The sequence below is a fragment of the Opisthocomus hoazin genome, chromosome 1, assembly GCF_030867145.1.
Source record: "Opisthocomus hoazin isolate bOpiHoa1 chromosome 1, bOpiHoa1.hap1, whole genome shotgun sequence".
Taxonomy (NCBI): Eukaryota; Metazoa; Chordata; class Aves; order Opisthocomiformes; family Opisthocomidae; genus Opisthocomus; species Opisthocomus hoazin.
Window position 1 is genome coordinate 76,169,180 of NC_134414.1, and position 21,687 is coordinate 76,190,866.

The following is a 21,687-nucleotide window of genomic DNA, read 5'->3' on the forward strand; positions in this document are numbered from 1 at the left end:
CGATATGACTGCTGCTGGTTCTTACGGCAGCTGCTTTAAAGTAGCTTGAGAAAGCTTTCGCTCTGCAGTATTTGCAGGAGTATTTGCTGTGTAAGCTGAATGTCCCACAGAGAAGGTCAGTAGACTGGGGAGATACAAAATCAAGACCAAGAACTGTAACTACTGAGGGAAGCTTCCACAGCAGGATATTAAGTACAATTATTGATGGCAGATTGTACTGTTACAGTGTGTATACTAACTGGTGTTTGGGGCAGACATGGTTTTCAAGGCGTTGGTTCAGGGGCCTGTGAGTCAATACCATCTTCCCATGGGGTTCTCAATGCAGTACGAGGCTTTCCAGATTAACAGCAACATGTATTATACATGACATCTGCGTGCACTGCTCCTCGAAAGCAAGCTACATTGAGGGCCTAGAAAACCGGCAGCCTTCCACTATAAATTCCCCTTTCCTCATGCCCTGTCCCCCCCCCCCCCCTTTTAATATTGCTGTCCATCAACAGGTTGGCTTTGGTCATCTTGTCACAACCAAAGCCAGCAAGCCGGTCTGTGTCCTACATGGGCTTTCAGCAGCTAATTAACATGAGGAAGGCACGGGAGCAGCTGAGCTTTGTTTCAACCCAACACCACCCACCAGGCAGCTTTCAGATGCTCCAGCCGCACATAATTTATTCCCGCCAGGCGCGTGGCGGCAAAGCTCGTTGTGCACCACGGATCCCTGCGACGGAGAAGTGCGTGCAGGGCTTCGGCGGGGCGGCCAGCCCTTTCACCTACGTACGGCAAAGAGAAATTAAACCATTGCAGGAGTTCATGGCATTCTTGTAGAAAACAAGGTCCTGTGCATCCTGCTGTAGGTGACCCTGCTTAGGCAGGGGGGTTGAACTAGACGACCCACAGAGGTCCCTTCCAACGCCTACCATTCTGTGATTCTGTGAAAACACCACGAATAATGTTTTAGAGGGGTTCAAAGCCTACTAAGGCAGCATTTGGGCTGTTCAAATGTCCTGCAGCACCACTGTGCTTTTACTCCTCTTCCCGGGGTCTTTGTACCGCCTGGTGATGCCGTGAAAAGCCAGAGTAGAAGACTCAATAGTCGGCAGGCTATTAAGCAGGTATTCTTTATTGCGGTGCCGGGCACACAGGGGATCTCTCCTCCAAACGTGTGAGCCAAACACGCTGTCATTTCAGGTTAAATACACTCACAGTATATATATTCATTATCTTTCCGAGAAATGCTTAGCATATTCATGACTTTTCCAAGAACTGTGTTAATATCTTTCACGCATATCTGTTAGCATCCTCCGGTGGTCTTTGGGGGTCCTGAGATGAAGGCTGATACTCCTCATCGCAGTGTCCGCTGGTTGACCTTTGTTTCTGCGCAAACTCGGTTCTGAGATCAGGTACACCGTGTCCTTCCAGGTTGTTTCGCTCTGGTCTTGGTGCCCTCTCAGTGCCTCTGTATCTCTGTGGCTTGGTGCACCTGCCCTCCCACGGCCGAGCTCTCTGGGGTGGAATGATTTGGGAATTTGTCTATCTTAGCGCTTTCCTGGCTGCTCAAAACACCAAGCCAAGTTTGTCCAAGCAGCGTTATGTAGGAACCTCTTTATCTTCGAGCTGTCCTGTCCCCCCCAACGCAGCAAGCATCTACTCCAGTTCAATTACACTCACCCCAGTACGTGAAAACTCTACGCTGATGGGTGTCACTGGTTCACCGAAAGCCCCAGCTCCCGCCAGCGGTTCCTGCTCGGCGGCGGAGGACCCGGTGCCGGGGGGTGGGGTGGGGCTGCGCGGCGGCCGGCGCTTCCCCCGGGACCCCCCGGTCTCCCCGGCTTCGCCCCGGGCGCCGCCCCCCCCGCGCGAGCAGCGCCCGGGGCAGCCCCGGGCCGCCCCGCGAGCCGCGACCGGTGCGCAACGGCCGGTCCGGCCCCCGGGCGGGATGGCGGAGAGCAGCCCCACCTCCCGCCAGCACCTCTCCGTCATCCGCTGGTGGGTGCCGGACCCCCGGGGCCCGGCCGGAGGGGCGGCTGCGGGGGGGAAGGGGGGGGAAGGGGGGGGGGCGGGCAGCTGGGGTCCCCCCTCGCTGGGGGGCTGGCGGGACCTGCCGGGGGGGGGGGGGGGGGGGGGGGATTGCCCCGGGGAGGGTGGGGATCCCAGCTATGGCGCTTGTCGCAGTTTCGTAGGGCGAGAGCCTGGTTTGCTGTGAAGGCCCCATCACCGTGGCGGTCGGTCGGCGGTGCCGCGGAAGCGGGGGCACCTTTCCTGGAACGCCCGTCTCCCACCACAAGCCCTAGCGCCGGTGGGATGCTGGCGTGCAGGGTGATGCGAGCTGATTGGCGCTCTCATACAATCATTAAGGTTGGAAAAGATCTCTAAGATCATCAAGTCCAACCGTCAACCCAACACCACCATGCCTACTAACTCATATCCCAAAGTGCCACATCTAAGTGTTTTTTGAACACCTCCAGGGATGGTGACTCCACCACTTCCCTGGGCAGCCTGGTCCAGTGCCTGTCCACTCTTTCACTAAAGAAATTTTTCCTAAAATTTTCCTAAAAATTCTCCCAAGTGATGTTTTCTTGAGGCGAAGGTAATGGTCGAAACCCCCCAGTGAGATACTTTCCGTCGCAGAGTAAGGTTATCACCATCATTTTCTTGTGCTTTGAGAAGAGCGTCATTCGCGGTGTGGCAGCCATACAGAAGCCGGCGTTGCTTTCCTTCTTTCCCCAAGAACAGCTGAGTCCAACTAGCAAACAGCACTGAAACCTGGTGTGAAACTGTAACAACACATACAAACGAACTTATAACTTGGCAGCAAGCAATCTCAAACCTTCTCATCCCCCCCACCCAGTAACACCTGAGCAGCAGGAGTCAGCCTGTGCTTTTGCGGTGATATAGACAGCAGAACTCCCGTTTAAAAGGACTGAAGGAAGAGATTCACCCAAGGTCATCCAACAAATTTGAGACACTGAACGAAACTGAATCGTAAACAGTCCTTGAAAGGATGAAGTGATGCTTTTTTTCGTCACAGCAACCTTCTGAATCACCTTTTCATGTTTTGAAAATTTTTAAATATTCCACTTCATTCTACGGTTGGTGCGTTGACAACAGCAAACCAGATTTTTGCCCAGAAATGGTTTAACAGGAGACTTGCAAGCCTGTGTAATGGCCTGGCTGCCAAGGGCTCACATACAGCAGGTGGCAAACCCCCAAAACCTGGGGTCTGTGTGAGGTGCTAGAACCAAGCAGACAACAAACCCCCTGGAGAGCGTGGACAGAAAGTAGTAGATAATGGAGGAGCTGTTTTCTTAACCTACATCTTCCCCCCTTACCACTCTTTCCTTATGATTTTGTTGTCTTTATTAACAGTGTTGTTTTGATGCATGCCATAAACACTCAGGGTTTGAGAACCTCAGGGCTCATAGGCAAGATGAGCACTGTGCTCTTATCTGTGTGGATTTTTTCTCCTGATAGACAGTATTTTTGTATTATGTGTCAGCACTAAGAATGTGTTTGACTTGTTATTTGAAATAGGCTGGCAGTTTAATGGAAGGTAAATTCAGGAAATTAAATTCTCAGATATTTTGTCACTAAATAGTTAAATGCTGAAGCAAAACTATTGGCAGAAACCAGCTACTGAAGCATGAATTAATTTCTGCTGCACTTCCAGTGACTCTTGTGGTGTTGTATTAAGGATGAATTTGGACTCAGGTTTAATTTCCTCTGGGACTGCTCAATTATGAAGGGTTTTGTGATGTTGCTCTAGAAGAAACAAGCGTTTCTGTCTGCTGGGAGGCAGAGCTCAGTCAGGACTCTTATCTAGAGTAAATTTCATTTACCTTTCAGCCCCATGATGGCAAATACCCCATTAACGCAGCAGACCCCCCATCTTTGGTGCAGGTTCCTGCTCATGTCTGGCCACGAAGCCTTCGCTGTGGGGTGGTGGGGCTGGAGGTGGTGAGGAGCTGGCAGGGAGCCCAGCGCAGCCCAGCCCCGGCGCTTTGGTTGCGGGGTGCTAGCAAGCCAGTTCTCTGAAGAGCTTGTCCACTACTTACTGCCAGTACAGCTACTGCGGAAAGATAAACACTGGGTCACTTGGAATCAGGCTACTGATAAAAGAGAAGATGCTGATTTAAAATCCGACTGGCTTATCTCACCTGGTGATTATGAAAAGTCTGCTTTCCCAACCAACCTGATTGTCAGTAAAGACACAGTGAGTCAAATTTTGGCTTCTTTGGTCACGGGGAGGTGTACACAGCACCGGGCCTGCTGGCAACAGGTGGAACTCAGCTATCTCAAAGGGGAAAAAGGGTTCTTGGCCACGAGCTGGCGGGGCTCATTGAGAGGGCTTTAAACTAGGTTCGAAGGGGGAAGGGGACATCGCCCAGCTCACTAGGGATGAGCATAGGCTTGGCGTGCCAAGGCCAGGGGTGAGATTGACAGCCCAGCTCAAGTGTGTCTACACCAATGCACGTAGCATGGGCAATAAACAGGAGGAGCTGGAAGCCATTATACAGCAGCACGGCTACGACTTGGTCACCATCACAGAAACGTGGTGGGACAACTCGCATGACTGGCATGCTGTCATAGATGGCTACAGACTCTTTAGGAAAGACAGACCAACAAGGAGAGGTGGGGGAGTTGCTCTATATGTGAGGGAGCAACTGGAATGCATTGAGCTTGGCCTGGGGGCAAATGAGGAACGAAACACGAAAGCTTGTGTGTTAGAATTAAAGGACAGGCTCATAAGGGTGACATTACGGTGGGTGTGTACTACAGGCCACCTGACCAGGAGGAGAGGTTGATGAGGCCTTCTACAGGCAGCTGCAAGCAGCCTCACAGTCACAGGCCCTGGTTCTCATGGGGGACTTCAACCACCCTGACATCAGCTGGGAAGACCATACAGCTAGGCAGGCGCAATCCAGGAGGTTCCTACAGAGCATCGATGATAACTTTCTGATGCAAGTGGTGGAGGAACCAACAAGGAAAGGCGCACTGCTGGACCTTGTGTTAACAAACAAGGAGGGACTGGTGGAGGATGTGAAGGTCGGAGGTAGACTCGGCTGCAGTGACCATGAAATGGTGGAGGTCAGGATCCTGCTTGGAGGAAGCAGGGCGATAAGCAGGATCAAAACCTTGGACCTCAGGAGGGCTAACTTTGGCCTGTTCAAGGAGCTACTGGGAGGAATCCCGTGGGCCAGGGCTCTCAAAGGCAGGGGGGTCCATGAGTGCTGGTCGCTCTTTAAACGACACTTCTTCCATGCACAGGAGCAATGCATCCCCCTGAGAAAGAAATCGAGCAAAGGAGGCAGGAGACCTGCATGGTTAAACAAGGAGCTTCTAGCAGAGATCACGCAGAACAGAAAGGTCCATGGAATGTGGAAAGAGGGGCAGACCACTTCGGAAGAGTACAGGAATGTGGTCAGAGCATGCAGGGATGCGACGAGGAAGGCCAAGGCCCACCTGGAATTGAAGCTGGCAAGGGATGTCAAAAACAACAAGAAGGGCTTCTTCAACTACATCAGCAGCAAAAGGAAGACTAGGGACAATGTGGGGCCGCTGCTGAATGAGGCAGGTTTCCTGGTGACGGAGGATGCGGAGAAGGCAGAGCTACTGAATGCCTTCTTTGCTTCAGTCTTCAGTGCTAAGACTGGCCCTCAGGAATCCCAGGCCCCGGAGGTAAGAGAAGAAGCCTACAAAGAGGACGACTTTCCCTTGGTCGAGGAGGACTGTGTGAGGGATCGCTTAAGTGATCTGGACATTCACAAATCCATGGGCCCCGATGGAATGCACCCACGAGTGCTGAGGGAGCTGGCGGATGTCATTGCTGAGTCACTCTCCATCATCTTTGAGAGGTCCTGGAGGACAGGAGAGGTGCCCGAGGACTGGAGAAAGGCCAGTGTCACTCCAATCTTCAAAAAGGGTAAGAAGGAGGACCCAGGGAACTACAGGCCGGTCAGCCTCACCTCCATCCCGGGAAAGGTGATGGAGCAGCTTATCCTGGAGGCCATTATCAAGCAAGTGGAAGAAAAGAAGGTTATCAGGAGTAGTCAGCATGGATTCACCAAGGGGAAATCATGCCTGATCAATCTAATAGCTTTCTACAATGGCATGACTGGCTGGGTAGACGAAGGGAGAGCCGTGGATGTTGTCTACCTTGACTTCTGCAAGGCTTTCGACACAGTCTCCCATGATATCCTCCTAGGGAAGCTCAGGAAGTGTGGGCTGGATGAGTGGTCGGTGAAGTGGATTGAGAACTGGCTGAATGGCAGAACTCAGAGGGTCGTCATCAGCGGCGCTGAGTCTAGTTGGAGGCTAGTAACAAGTGGTGTCCCCCAGGGGTCAGTACTGGGCCCAGTCTTGTTTAACTTCGTCATCAACGACCTGGATGAAGAGTTAGAATGTACCCTCAGCAAGTTTGCTGATGACACCAAACTGGGAGGTGTGATAGACACACCGGAAGGCTGTGCTGCCATTCAGCGTGACCTGGACAGGCTGGAAAGTTGGGCAGAGAGGAACCTGATGAGGTTCAACAAAGGCAAATGCAGGGTCCTGCACCTGGGGAAGAACAACCCCATGCATCAGTACAGGCTTGGGGTGGACCTGCTGGAGAGCAGCTCTGTGGAGAGGGACCTGGGTGTCCTGTGGACGACAGGTTAACCATGAGCCAGCAGTGTGCCCTGGCTGCCAAGAAAGCCAATGGCATCCTGGGGTGCATCAAGAAGAGTGTGGCCAGCAGGACGAGGGAGATTCTCCTTCCCCTCTACACTGCCCTGGTGAGGCCTCATCTGGAGTACTCTGTCCAGTTCTGGGCTCCCCACTTCAAGAAAGATGAAGAGCTACTGGAGAGAGTCCAGCAGAGGGCTACGAGGATGATGAGGGGACTGGAACATCTTCCCTACGAGGAGAGGCTGAGGGAGCTGGGCTTGTTCAGCCTGAAGAAGAGAAGGCTGCGAGGGGACCTAATAAATGCTTATAAATATCTGAAGGGTGGGTGTCAGGAGGGTGGGGCCAAGCTCTTTTCAGTGGTGCCCAGTGACAGGACAAGGGGCAATGGGCACAAACTGAAGCAGAGGAAGTTCCGTCTGAACATGAGGAAGAACTTCTTCCCTCTGAGGGTGACGGAGCCCTGGAACAGGCTGCCCAGGGAGGTTGTGGAGTCTCCTTCTCTGGAGATATTCAAGACCCGCCTGGACAGGGTCCTGTGCAGCCTGCTGCAGGTGACCCTGCTTTGGCAGGAGGGTTGGAGTAGATGACCCACAGAGGTCCCTTCCAACCCCTACTATTCTGTGATTCTGTGATTCTGTGAGTGACTGGCACTGTGCTGCACTAGCAGTCAGCTGACAAGTTTATTAAATATGCATAAATCCTTTGGTATAACGGAAGAAGAGTCTCAGTAAGAAAACATTGTCATACGATCAATGTGTCGTGCTTTGAAAATTAATCCCTCTGCTGCTTTGCTCCAGCTTTGCGCCTGTATTTGTACTGCAGGAGGCTATTATCTTCTGAATGCAAAACTATTGGCATTCTATCATAATTAAAGGTCTTTTTTTTCGGTGAAGGCAATACTTTAGGCTAGTAAGTAATGAAGTTTATGTCTTCCTCAACTTATTCACACAAGTGGTTGCATTTACTTGGCTATGACCATTCTGATAAGTAGGATGAGTAAGGGATTTGGCCAAAACAGAGAGATTATTTAAACACCTAAACCAGTTCCAGTCCTGGCAGTTCTGTTACACAGTAACTGCAAATTAAAATTCTGTTCTCTTATTAAACTTGTGCTAAAATCAGTGATGTTGTATGAGAACAGAATTTGGTCCTGCATAGTTTGTGCACTCTCCATCCCAAAAGACTATATTGCACATTTTAGATGGAAAAATGCTCATATTCTTATCTTTGGTATAGTGGAGACCTTTCCAATTAGAAGATCAAAGTTACATCCTTTGAGGTAACACTTACTATATGAGAGATGCTAATACTTTCTGTACTGGTGTTAACATTTTTATGATATTACTAAGTTGAGTTTTTCTATCAAAAACTATGAGATCTAGTTAATTTGTTAGAAGAGTCTCACATGACCCCTCTTACATTTTGGAAACCAGGAAATTAGAACTTAAAAAGTTAAAAATAATCCTAGAATATATATGTACATGTAAGATGTATCCTTTTCTTTTTCCCCAGAACACAGATTAACGTAAAAGAAGTAGCTCTTTTTTTTTTAATTCTACAATTCTATAAAATCAGAGTAACTATTATAGAGTACACTGTAAACCTCATGAGCTATTACAAACAAGCTAACAATTCTTCCTTCCAATTCTGACCTAAACCAATTGATGTTTTTTGTTTTAAAGGATAGCTGATAACTTCTATTTGTGTCAAGGATGCACTGTACCCCGTTGGCTACTATACGAATTGTACATGGAAACCTGCAGTCCAGATTCCAAGTATAAAGTAAATTCAGCCACCTTTGGAAAGGTACAGAGTAGATAGGCTATAGAGGATAAGAAGCAGAGATATCTAAACAGAAAATTTGATGATTAAGTATACAGGTTGTATATCAAAAGAGATTAAATAATAGAGAAGAATGAATATGTAACGTATTACAGTTTTGTCTTTTCTGGTATGTTTCTGATAAGCCCTCATGTAGATACTGTTATACCACAAAAAAAGAGTATGCTTTGTGGTGCAGTTTATTTTCTTCAGGGAACTGGCGTATGTTATACTAGCAAAGATTTCTTTTGCCAACAGATTTTAGAAAGCTTTACCAGGGTAAACAATGCAAGGTTAATAAAGTCATCCTGAGGAGTTGAGTATTCTGTCCTTAAAAGATCCCTTTGATTGCTACATAATTTTATACTTTCCTTTTTAAATATACTTACCGAGATTTTGCTCCAAACACACACACAAAAAGTTGTTATAGAATCATCCAAATTAAACAAATGTAGGTGTAAAACCCAATCTCCTTCAAATAGTTTCACTTTTCTAATACATTGATACAACCCACAAAGCAATTACCACTTAGAAATCCCAATTGCAACAAACACTCAAAGCTCTTCAACTTTATTTAACAAATTAACAAAGATAGAATGCCTTGTGATTATTTGTTGCTCAAGACTTTTTGTTCAGAATGTCCTATTTTTGCCACTAATATTATTCTATTAATGCCCATGGTAGGAGCTAATAAGCATTGTTTTAACACAAAACCAAAATAATTTAAGTAAAAGTTGTGTTTGAAATAAATTTCATTTGTGCAGATCACCTCATTTGACGAATCATTTATCTCAATTCAGTTGAATCTAATTTTTCTAACTGGGTAAGTTCAATCACTCTTACTTAAAATCAAGATTTGAGTGAGTGATCCAGCATGATTTGTTACCATAGCTTAATGGATCATCACCCATCAGCCATGCCCGTGGGTAGAATTTGCCTGGCTCAGGGTAGACATCCGCCATGAAGCTAGTCAGCTTAAAATCCCTTGATAGTTAATGGAGAGAAATAAGCAGTTACATATGATTCCTCTCACCCTAAACGAGTCATCTCAGGCAGCTCAGATGACACGTGCTTTGGAACTGCTTGTTTTTCTCCATTGACTACGGAGTCTGCAGTGACCAGCCTAGACATCTCTACCTTGTCGCCACATAGGTAAAATTAATCCTATCCTGTCTGTACACTTTCAGGTGCTCCAGCATGATCGAGTTACCACTTGTAATCTAAGCCCTCCTGTGGTTGAAGTTAACGCATTTTACTCTTAGGTTGGGACAGGCATGGGTGAAGCATGGGTCTGGTCACGCAGAAGAGCTTAGCTGATGAGCCACAGCCGCTATAGGTTGGTGCTTGCAATGGTTTGCTCACAGCCTTAACTGACCCCGCGCGTTGCGGTGCAAGATAACACATCCCAAGTGAGCAAGCTGGGGTGCAGCTCCCCAGTGGCTTGAAATGGTCTGGCCTTCTGCAGCAAGAGGCTGAGGAGGTCAGGAACTGCAGCGACCCTGATTTAAACTAAACGTGCACATAGAGTCAGTTACCACGGCCTAGCTAATGTGCTGGGCTATTAATAATTCATCAAGCTGTAGTAACCCGAGTGCATTACACGCGCGCGGACTGCAAGGACTTTTGCAGTCAAGCCCCGTGTGAGTCCAAGTGAGGTGAATTAAGACACCACTAATCTCATCTGCCCTATCCCTCTGCTCAAACACACCGCTGTCTCTGTAGAAGAGGTAGTGGGAAGAAAGACGTGTCCACCACAGAAGCCCCAGTTTCATAGGCTTTTTTTTTAGGAAAATGGGATTACGCTAACATACCAGCCTGAGCAAGGGAGCAGCTGGGTAGGTGCACACAGAAATGTGCAAAGTACAGGACCACTCCAACACGGTTACAACTGGAGGTGCACGTTAGTGCGAGTTGGGGAAATTCATCCTTTCGCAGGCCTTTGGACCCACAAAGTGCACTTGGGGCAAAGTCCAAGCTTTTCACCGCAAAGTGCAGGCTCCCCTCACTCCTCACTGAGATTGAGGACTCGATTCTCTGTTCCTGTTGCATAGGGAATGCTGCTCCAGCTGCCCTGCGTTAGGCTCTGTCTTCACGGGACAGCTCATGCAGAATAACCACAGTGAAGCGGAGTATTACCCTGACAGTGTCTTACTACTCTGTAGGGCCTAACCTTGACAGATGCTGTGTGACCTCAGTTCGCGTTTACCAGCTCGGTGGTCAACAGGCTGCTTTGCAGCTGGATGATTCAGGTGCTTTTAAAACAGAGAAGTCAGGCCCTATCCTGCAAGTACTCCTTGCAAGAGTGAGTGAGCAGGCAGAGTCCCCTGTGTGAGTAAGTCCTGCTCAAATGAGTAAGGCTTGCAGGACTGGCGGAGTGCTGGAGAATCACGGCGCCTTGGAGTTCCCCTAGATGATCTACCCTGCCTGACTGTGGGTGGTCTCCTGGTGTGTGCGCTGACTGTGTTTCGGTGCAAGGTAGAACAGACTAGTCTAAAAAAATTCCTACCTGAGGGAGGTAATCTCTTAAATTACTTATCTTTCAATCCGCAAGAGCCTGATTGAGTTCAGTTCAATAGTTACAATTTGAGAGGTATGTAAGAACAGGTATTAGCTTACAAATGATGGAAAGCAAAAGAAGTGATTAAGGAGAAAAAAATGTAGCAGATAGGCTTTTGTGTTTTAAAATGAATTTGCCAAGTATCTCTAATTTTCTGTTTGTTTTTTTAGCTTATTAGGTTAGTTTTCCCGGGTCTGGGGACAAGAAGGCTGGGCACAAGAGGGAGTGCCAGGTATTGGTTTTGCTTCCTTTATTTAAAAATTTTATTTATAACTATTCTAATAAAATTTCTAAATGACAGAATGTTCAGCTCCAGCACTGTAACATAGCAGCTGAGTGGTTGGTTGCAAGCCTGTAACACATTGCAAGATCCCGAGTGATTCGTGATGTCACCAAGTACATCAAAACAGAGTTAATTCCATGAAAGTCACCACATCAGAGCTGCTTTGGTAGGGCATGAATTTCAGATCAGACTGGTTTTTTGAAAAATTAGTGTTCCAATTTGTACTGGCTATTGCAGCACAGCTAGCACGAGGCATCTGCCAGACATCACAACCTTACTCAGAGCTCTTGAGACAACGGGTCAGGAAAGCCTGGCTCCGGGATGCACGGGGGTGGCAGCTGTGATTAATGTCTGCGTTGGGCTTGTCATCCTTGCACATACCTGTGGAGTAACCCAGCATGTACCGTTGGTCAATGGAAATGTTGTAAACAGTTTCAAACCATTTAACTCAGACCACCTCAAATCATCCTCTTCCATTCCTTTCTTTTCCCTTCCCTCTTTTCTTCCAGAGCACAGAGAGTTCAATACTCTTTCATTGATTCAACATCCAAACTTATAATCACATTCTGAACGTCCAGACTGGAAAAAGGGATGCTTTAAGGGCACTGAGACACAGTAATTTTACAAGCATTTTGAGTAGCTGTCAAGTACTGGCTTTGAGAACAACATGCCTTTACTTGATCCGCGACTTTTCTCGACTAGTCTGGACTTGCTATCAGCTTGATCCAGCGAGATCCTTTACTTTGGGAGTGCCTCACTGCACACACTCCCAGGCTTCTCCTCATAGCTGGCAGGATTTGGGATGGTGCGTGATAGCCCCCAGCCCCCATGCTCTCTCTTCCTACCAGCAGAAGGTTACCTTCTGCTGACTGCTGGTGGCCCGAAACCAGTGCGCGTCTCCCCTGGCTTCCCAGTGACCCAGCCTGGAAGGAGCCAGCTGGCAGCAGCTGAGCAGCAGGGATGGGAACCCTGCTGCTGACAGAGGTCTGGATAAACCTCAGAGAAGTTCTGGCACTTTTTTTGGGTTTTAGTTCGCTGTGACCACTGGTGGGCCATCCAGTCCCTAAGCTATTGTGAATGGCTGCAGAAGGACTACACTAAATCCTTCAACTTCCATGGGGATGCAGGGACCTCTGTCAGCTGAGATTCCGGTCCCTGACTTCTCTGGCTGCCTTGTACAAGTATGTTGCACTCCATTCACTGGCTTAAGTTATTTCTTTTAGAAGCAGGTATCATTCAAGGGCAGAAATTTTTAAAAAGAGTTTGTAAAGAGTTTGTGCAGTTATCTTCTGTTGGGAAAAATAAATTTTCAACAGAATTTAAAAAAAACAAATGTAGCTTCTTTTACTTAGTCTTTTCTTGCTTAAACAGGGTGATCATCTGCTTTCAAAGAGGAATATGAATTATTTACTGACTTGTTGAAAATCATATACTTGTGAGGTTTTTTTTTTATTTTCTAGGTATCATTATGATGGAATATCTATCAAGAAGGACTCATCCTTTTATGCACGTTATTGCTCTCTTCTGTCTGAAAAAAGTTGTCACAGGTTTGTTTTTTAAAAGTTTTAATCATAAAATGTCACATGACAGTCTATATATTGTCTGTACACAAAAGTCTGTAAGTCATCTGTTGAACATTGACAACAGTATTATATTTTTCTTATTATTGTACACACTGTAAAAGTGCTGTGCCATTCAGTGCTGTGCCCTGATGGAGAAGCTCCATTTTGAAAATGTGCCTTACCTAATCGGACTTCCTTGAACTGGACATTTTAGCCACGTAGATCTCCAGAGCAGGAACTCATGCCAAACCTAAAAGAAGAGCTTATTGTATCGAGACTCTAAATGGGAGCTCAAATAAATATATTGACAATTGCTTCAAGACATTGTAGCACCTTCCTTATTAAACAGTAGGCTGAAGACACATGTATTAAAGTAGAGATGACCACGCTGTTTTTAAAAGTGCGACACGTGATCACATTATCTGTGGTTTTTTACTACTTGAAGCGATGAGGCATATAACTTTGAAAATACTTCCTTCGCTTCATTTTAAAATTTCAGATTTGAAAATCACCTCTTGTAAGGGAACACCAAAGAAAAAATGTGTAAGATGAGTATAAATTGATTGCAAAAAATTAGAAGTCTGAAAAAAAATGATGAATGTAAGATACTTTGACAGACTAAACCGTAGACAGGAGCACGTTCCAGTGGTAGGCAGGTGAGGAAATGTGCTCATAGTTAAGCTTGTGGTTGAGATAAACAAACCACAGGCTTCCCCAGGAAAAAAGGAAGATAAATGCTGCTGCCCCTTAGCAGTTTTACACTCCTTTTAAATGCACAGGAGAAGAAAGATAGGTGCAGCCAATGGCTTGAACTTTGGGGACCAGGCTCGTATCCTCACTCGCTTACAGACTTGTACATAACTTTAGCATGTATATGGATAAATTCTGTACTTTATTTTCCATTCTTTAAAATGGAGACATAGCATTTCTCTCTAGCATGAATGTTAGAGGGATACAAATCAGCCTGTTAAGCACCCAGATATTCTGGTGACGACAAAAGCTGTTCCAGTGTCTGTGATATTTTACGTGATAGTTACTTAATTGAATGCATGCTCTGTGAGAGAATGGAAAAATTACACCCATAGGTTTGTTGCCTCCCTCCACGAGTTTCAGAGCAGAGTAATGTTGCAGAAGTCCATAGACTGATGACGGTAAAGAATGGGACAAGGCAGAGGATCAGGTTCTGCAGATGATCAAGTGGCAATCGGTTGTTGTGAGACCAAACAAATTATTCATAGGCAACTTGAGGTTCGTTTCACTTAAGACCTTTACTGAAGTGATATTCCTCGCTACCCGTGCACCTAGTATAAGCAGAACAGGCCTAAGATTTGACATCTGTAATGAGGAAGGGTCTTGGCCACCATTCAAAGAACATTGCAGGTCTCTGGATGAGTCTCTGCTTGTCTGTCTTCTTCGGGAAAGGAAAGGTGCTTCCCCGCAGCACCACTTGAAAACAGCAACCTCGCTGGGCGTAGTAGGAGAGCTGCTAGTTCTGGTGGTAGAACAGATGAGAGAGAGGACAGAAAAATTTGAATTGCTGCTCTTTTTCCTCCCAGCATAGAAACATGCTGAAAAATTACAAAAAGTAGGAGGAACCAAAGAAGTGATGTTGGCTAAGTCCAGGCCGGCTGCAGAAACACGGCCTTAGACACTGCTGGGAGCCAGAATCATTACGTATGCCAGCACAGCTTGTGTCCTTGGCCCCCCTCACGGAAACAAGCCATGGTGTCCCTGACCGGGTGGGGAACACGCTACAGCCCATGCTTAACTGCAGGGGAGATGCTGCACTGACTGCAGGCCTCTCTCTCCTTCTCCACCAGCTGCCAGAGGTGCCTGCCCAGACACCTACTCCTGAAAACCTGTGTTTCACTCGGTTAAACTGAGGAAAAGGAGGCTAACATAACAAGCCATCTAGCAATCTTGATATAGTTTCTTGGGATAACTTTTCAGATTTGAAAAAAAATCAAAATATAAAGATCATAGTCAGACAAAGATCATCTTTCGATTTGTGACAGAAAAGTCTCTTAACTACAGAATTACCTTGGCTGATGCTTCCTTCGTTGAAGGTAGTTATAAGAAGTCACTAAGCTGATGTGTGAAACCAGACAGCTGAAATTAGAACAGCTTCCACTCTAAATGCAGCTGCACGTCCCTGTCCTGGAGCCAACGTGCACACCCGCAACACCCGGGCAGCCGGCTGGCACAATTACTTCCTAGTGTCTGATAAAGGACAGCAGAAAAAAATAGAGAGAGAGCAGTAAGAAAGCACAGAACACTGTCAGAGAAGCATGAGTAGCACAGCTCCGAAAAAAATAATTAGCCCACATACAAAATAAGCAGCAGCTTCAACCAAATAAGGGAGTTTGTCTCCATTTGTGTTGAGAGTTTTGTACATTCTTTGCAAATAAATAGGAACACATCAACAACACATCGTCTTTACTGTCCCCTCAGCAGAGCTGAGTACTTCTTGAAATCATAATCAATTTTTCATGATACAAAGACGTTGATAAAACCAGCAATGGCAAATTCTAGATCTTTTTTTTTAATTAGAAAATTGAAATGTAGAAAAAGAATGATGAAAACATGAAGACTTTTCTACCTGCAAGAACAAACGTTGTTCTTGCAGAGGTAATCTTATAATTGCAGCAGGGGTATTTGACCCATAACATCTTGATTTTTGAGAGTGTGTTGTTGTGGAAACTTCCAAATTACAGCAAAGAAGATTTTTCATATACCGTCACAGTGCAGTCCAGATGCTGGTCTGTGGACCAGACCTAGCTAATGGGATATACTTCTCTGACTTGTTGCCATTTCCCTCTGGCAGAGGCAGGGGATGTCTGAGTAGAGAACGTGTCCCACGTAACTGTGGCTCCCTCCTATGCCTGAATAGAGTCCAACAAGCAGATGCTTTTTCTGCTGCTCCTACCTGAGGGGGAGGTAAAGTTGGGAGCCCGGTCAAGAGACCAAGGCATCCACCCAGCCTGCGGGTTAGTGAAGAAAAGGGTGGTTTCAAAACTATGATACACTCTCTCTAATTACTGGAAAGAATATTTCTTGACCATATTGAGATAGCTGGCAACTGGCATGGTGTTGGTAGCGCGGAACTAGGCCTGTGAAGGGTCTGGCAGGTTGGGAGCGTTGCTTCTTGGTGTTGTAGAAATTGCAATATCATTATAATGGTTTGCCTTTGACTACAAAGAAGGCATTTGCCTTTCGATAGTTAGCGGGGCCTTGGAAGTATCAGTTGACTGGGTTGGAACATGTTCACACGAGGAGTGATAAGGATGCCCTTTTACAACAACTGTGGGTGGGTTAATTCAGAAATCTGGGATTTTTTTGAAGATAAGTGTATCACAGCTCTGATGATAATGTTATGAAAATAATGTAAATAAACACAACTGTACCCAATGAGGTCTCCAAATATATTACAGGTCTCCAAATATATTACAGAGATTTAAGGAAATCTGGGATTTTACTGATTTGCATTACTGATTTGTGCCCTCTAGGAATGGGAGCTTTGAGGATGGGCTGTCCCTAAGACGGTACTTGCTCTAGCAGATCAAGGAGGCTTGGAGTACGGCAGTGTTAAAAAATGACAGTGAATTTTGGCTTCATAAGAGTTACTTTATGATTAATAGGGAAGGTTTGGGCTTCTGACTTCCTAGTGAAGCAAACCCATGATTTTTTAATAAAAAAAAATCTGATATGATTCTAGCAAATTAGCTTTTCTAATCTCAGTGTAATCTGACAGTCAACAGCACGCACATTCACCACCTTCCCTCCTTTCATTTTTCCTTTGCCCTTCCCGTTCACCTCCTCCATTAGTCTTTTTATCACCCCTACTTATTGTATTTCCCATTTTAGCTCTAGTTCCCACCCCATAGCATCATCCAAACTCTTCAAGAGACACAGTGAAACTCTTTGTGATTTTGCTGTCACTCGTTTTCCCCTTCTCCCACTCACCTCATTTTGTGTCTCCTGTCTTTGCCCAGGGATCGCTCCCCCGGGGAAGTGAGCAGCTCTGCCTCGCAGCCAAGCACCTCTGCAGGCACCAGGTGAGCCCAAACCCACTTTGCTAACAGCGGGAGCACGTAGATGTTAGCTTTCTGTAGATATTCACACTTAGTTGTCACCGAGCTCCTGGCTGGCTGCTGGGGCGCAGGAGAACCCACGCAGCACCCCTTCTCCCACCTCACCATCCCTGCGCTTGGGGGAGCCGGGAGCCAGCCCACTGGAGGAGAGAGATGCTGGTACATGTTGCTATAGCAGCAGCAGCAGAAGATACAGCTGGCCGCCTTCTCAGGGAGAGCAGGGGCTGGAAAATATTCATTAATTTTGTTTCACAGGCTTTAGAAATCTGCAGGAAGGACCCATTTGAAAGAAGCATTATGAAACATGTCTGCTTACACATTCTTCCCTCTTTCCAGCCACCAACTCTAAAATGTCTAGGAGGAAGCGTTACCCGTACCCTACACGAATTTCGTGCCCTGCCTTGGGCAGCCAGTTTGGTTGCTTTGCTGGAGCATCACCTTCACGGCAGAGAGTAGTGCAGAGGGAAAGGCCATTTTTCAGGTGGCAAGGGTCAGTCCTGCGGACAGCAGAGAAGCACAAGGAGGCATTTTCAGCAGCTTGAATCTCCAAGCAGAGAAGCTGCTATGTTTTGTCCTCCATCCCTTCAGGACGTATGCTGGTAACCTGGTTTATAATTCAGCACAGCAGTGAAACCCAGCAGCCAGGATCTGATTAGACAGCCTGAGTGTTGGCAGTCACCAGTGGAAGCACATTTTCTACAAAGCCCCTGCCTGTCACCCTTCAAAATAGCCGAGTCCTAAAGGACCCTGGAGTTTGAAATGCCTTCACAGACAGCAAGCAGGTGTCAGCAGCAGATGGGGGCTTCACTGGAGGAATCCAACTCTCACAGCACGTCCCTTTCCCTAGCAACATTGCCTCTCCCTCCTGTAAGATTAGCCTCGGCAAAAAAGGCAGGGAGAGAGGTAGGAGATGGTAAAGCAAGAAAGCAGCCTATTGTGCCTGCATCCCTGGCTTTTCAGCCAAGAGCCAGTTGTCAAGCCTTTACAAGTCCAGGTCGATTCTGACCATGTGGAACAACGCGGCAGGCTGGCAAAGTAAATGGGGGACAACTGGAAAAAATAAAAGCCGTTTAAACTGACACAGAGTGCAGAAAACAGAATTACAGTGAAATCAAAGCACAAGGATGATTACACTTTCATTATTTGCATGTTTATAATTATCATTATTATTCCAAATGAATTGCAACTACAAATAGAAACCCAAGATTCTGCAAGAAGTTGGAAGACGCTGCACTGTTAAATGTTTAATACCTTGCTGTCTTTATAATGAATGGTTCAGTTTTATCTCAAAATTAAGAAATTGGTCTTCAGACTCCTTAGAAAATCATGAGGGTGCTGAATGACAGGAAAGAGAGTGGGGTTTGTTACCCAAGCACAATACTCCAGCTTAGTGCGCTCTATCCAGTTTGAGCTCATTTTCTTACTCGAAATGGAATATATTGGTGGGCTTTTTAAAGGGTTATTCTGTTGTATATTTTACCACAGTGGAAACGCCTGCACTTCTGGAGATGCAGCTGATTACAAGAGCAATAGCCAGAAAAAAAGAACAGTGAGTTTTGGATACATTAGGCTTATAACAAAATGTCTATCTGCGTGTTTAATTAGAATTGCTATACAATATGCTTTGTTGAAATACAGTTAACCCATCATATTCTTTGAAATAATATGTCTGTGTAATCCCAATAAATACTTACTTCCCCCACTCCTATTTCACTGGTAGCTAAATATTTTTGTTGTCTTCACGTTGGCTCAAGCAATTTTATCTGTGCTGAGAGCAGAAATTGTGGCTGACAGCCCAGGTTTTGAATATTAGGGGAGTTAGTGGGGCGCAGCCTTCCTTGCCTGAGGCCCACAGTAACAGACCCTCATGCTGCTGAGCCAGCGTCTTTTCAACGCGCTCAGTGTTTATTGGCACTGTAAGTATTTGGGGAATGATTACGTAAAAAGAGCACAGCCCGTGCTCTCCGAAAAGGGCAGATGCGAGGCTGACCTGTGGCCATTCTCTCAAAAGCATGCCGTCACAGGGTGGCTTGGCACTGGGCTTGCTGGAAGGCAGCCAGCAGAGCAGGAGTAACAAAATTCTGTGGGCCAAAGTAAGGGGAAAAAAGGAGAGACTGGATGTCTGTCTTATTTGTACAGAGTGCTCAGGTGCGGTAATAAGCGCTCTGAAGTGGATGTAATGACAGGTGATGAGAGATGTGCTGTCACCCCGACAGCAGAGCCAACTATCTGCAACTTTATTTAGAAGGTTACAATTGTGACGTGAGTGCTATAGAAAATATACGTGGAAGATGTGAATAGCATTCAGTATTCACTGGTTTTGAAAAGAAATTCATGTACTGTTTAGGATTTAAAAATTTAGTCAGCCATACTTGTTTCTTTCATCCACTCCTACTTCCTAAAAAAAAGGACAAGCATTTCTCTGAAGAAACACGTTGCATTACAAAATCACGTTATATAATTTCAAGAAAGTACTTAATATCTTTAACAGAACTGACAGGATAATTGTGATCTTTTTTTTTCTTATTCAAAATAAATTCTGATGCGTTGAGAGCAAGAATTTGCACTGTTCTCCATCTGTCATTTATCTGAAGACCGAACAAGAGAGGTTTCAGTACCCTTGGCCTGAATTCAGCAGATTCTATCTTTGGGAGCAAGAGCTAAGGAAGAATTACCCCTCTGAAATGGTACGTCAAGTATTCAGTCATCAAGCGAGTCAGCTCTTTGCCTGTGAGATCTTTCTGTACCCTCTTTTTGGTCACAGGTTGTACTGCTTGCCAGCGAGTACTACAGCCATTGTCAAGATATGCTACATATGGTGAGAAAGAGCGAGCTTGACAAGGTATGCCTCTGCCTTAACAACGCTCATCTTGATGACAGCAAACAACTCTAAGGATAAAATTGTTTCTGTGTAGCTTATTTACTTGATGGTTTGATCTAAGGTAGATGATCATCTATAGACAAAGGAGCATCCAGTCAAATTATTTGAGAATTCTTAATTAACACAACATGCTCCAAGAATCTGAGTGTGTAGGTGTACCCTGAACACTCCTGGCACATCAACAGGTCTGAGCCCAGCACAAACCACAAGGCTATGGACATATATCTTTCATTATATCCACATATCCATGGCACTATTCTTTGTTTCTCTCCTCGTTCTTAAACTGCCTTGAGAGGTTCAGTTTGTTGCCCCAGGACGCTTCCTCTTACGCTGGAGCCCGGCCAGGATGGGGCCAGGCAAAGAGCCCAGCTCTACGGTCATTCTTTTGCTTCTGTGCTGATGTGTGTTTTTTTACTGAATTACTCTTTACATTTCACAAGTGTAAAACTAGTAAAAATTCATAAAGGACTTTATGCAACAGGTGGAAGGCTGTATCGTGTCATTCTGGAGGTCCCTGCAGCATGAAAAAATAGCACTCATGTCCTTGCCAGATGTATGCCAGCTGTTCAAGAGCTATGATAGGCAGCTATTCAAGGTACTGTAGACACACTTGTTTGTTGTAATGACGTTACTGTGTGTTTTCGTCTTTTTGGTAGTTCTGCCTGAGGAGAAGGGCCAGCTGTTTCTTGTGTGCTGTACAATGGGGTCTTCATTTGTACCTCAAGGCTGTTCTTTGGCTTCTTCTGAGACAGCACAGTATGGATTTTGAAAGGAGCCAGTGGAATTTGAGATAACTTCCATTTTGCTGCTATATATTCTTTTGAAAGTCCTTGATATTGATGGATTATGCTGTTCTAAATGTGGTCTGTGGTTCTGGCATGAGGTTATGTGACTGAAATTTTGACTGATAGCTGTTTTCCAAATTATGAGAGTTTTTTTTCCTTTGAGAACACTACCACATTTCTCAGTGACATTCCACATAGAAATATGCAGTTTTCTGATCAAAATATCTTCCTTCTTATTTACAGCAGGTCGTTAAGTAGTGTCTAGTAATTTATTCAGGAAACAACATTTACTGTTAGGATCTTTTTCTTCTGCTAATAAATGTAGCTTAGCTATTGCTTAACTGGAAGAAAAAAATGGGCTTCTTTACGTTTACAACTAAACTAACTTTGTTTTGTGCTGCTATACATACCTGTAGTACACCAATCATGTGCAGGTCCATGAATTTGTGTTCTAGGAAATGGAGAATATCCTACTTCATGATTTTCTGGAGGAGGTGCCTGTGCAACACATGAGGTCAATCATATTGTTCAGTAAAAATGTTAAATTTTGGCTGCTTAATGCTTTGCAAGAGTTTCCATTACTGCTCCAAACATCCAAATCTAAAGGTATGCTTGAGTAATATAGAGATTTTCATAAAGTAATCTTTGCTTAAACTGTAGAGAAGGCTGTGTTACAAGACTCTTAGAGAAACAATTTTAAAAACATTTTTAGCTGATGCAGCTTTGATAGTAGTGAAGACTAGATTTAGTTGGTATACAGTTAAAAATAAATAATCTTAGATAATGTGTGAGAACAAATTTAAGCCAAAGTTGTTCCCAGTTCATGGTAAATTAATGTGTACTCAAATCTTTTTAAAGATCTGTCTCTTGCCATGATCACTTTGGTTGTGTAGATGACTTAATAATATGTAGTCTGCCCTCTGAAACTTAGGTATTGTTCTGTCCCTTCACCTTGGAAATGATTTCCTGCAGATAAATTAATTAATGGCTATAGAGCAGTTCAATATAAATGGAAAAAATTCCATAGTCCCACAGGAAAGCTAT

General features: G+C 45.4%; 1 protein-coding gene and 1 long non-coding RNA gene across 2 annotated transcripts in view; one reads left to right on the plus strand and one right to left on the minus strand.

Annotated features, from left to right (window-relative positions):
• Positions 1 to 1,933: 1,933 nt before the first annotated feature.
• Positions 1,934 to 21,687, plus strand: part of RFX8 (regulatory factor X8) — a 32,290-nt gene continuing 12,536 nt past the window's right edge. Inside the window, exons 1-10 of the mRNA XM_075438249.1 lie at positions 1,934 to 1,983; positions 8,346 to 8,469; positions 11,212 to 11,273; positions 12,785 to 12,871; positions 16,879 to 16,941; positions 18,463 to 18,526; positions 19,530 to 19,664; positions 19,742 to 19,819; positions 20,340 to 20,453; positions 21,099 to 21,249. Coding sequence (XP_075294364.1) covers positions 1,934 to 1,983; positions 8,346 to 8,469; positions 11,212 to 11,273; positions 12,785 to 12,871; positions 16,879 to 16,941; positions 18,463 to 18,526; positions 19,530 to 19,664; positions 19,742 to 19,819; positions 20,340 to 20,453; positions 21,099 to 21,249 — 928 coding nt within the window. The remainder of the gene's footprint in view (positions 1,984 to 8,345; positions 8,470 to 11,211; positions 11,274 to 12,784; positions 12,872 to 16,878; positions 16,942 to 18,462; positions 18,527 to 19,529; positions 19,665 to 19,741; positions 19,820 to 20,339; positions 20,454 to 21,098; positions 21,250 to 21,687) is intronic.
• LOC142363491 (uncharacterized) lies at positions 12,993 to 17,029 on the minus strand. Its single transcript, XR_012765775.1, has 3 exons — positions 16,850 to 17,029; positions 14,927 to 15,106; positions 12,993 to 14,378 (listed from the first exon to the last, which is right to left on the minus strand). It is a non-coding gene; the product is annotated as an uncharacterized LOC142363491 (long non-coding RNA).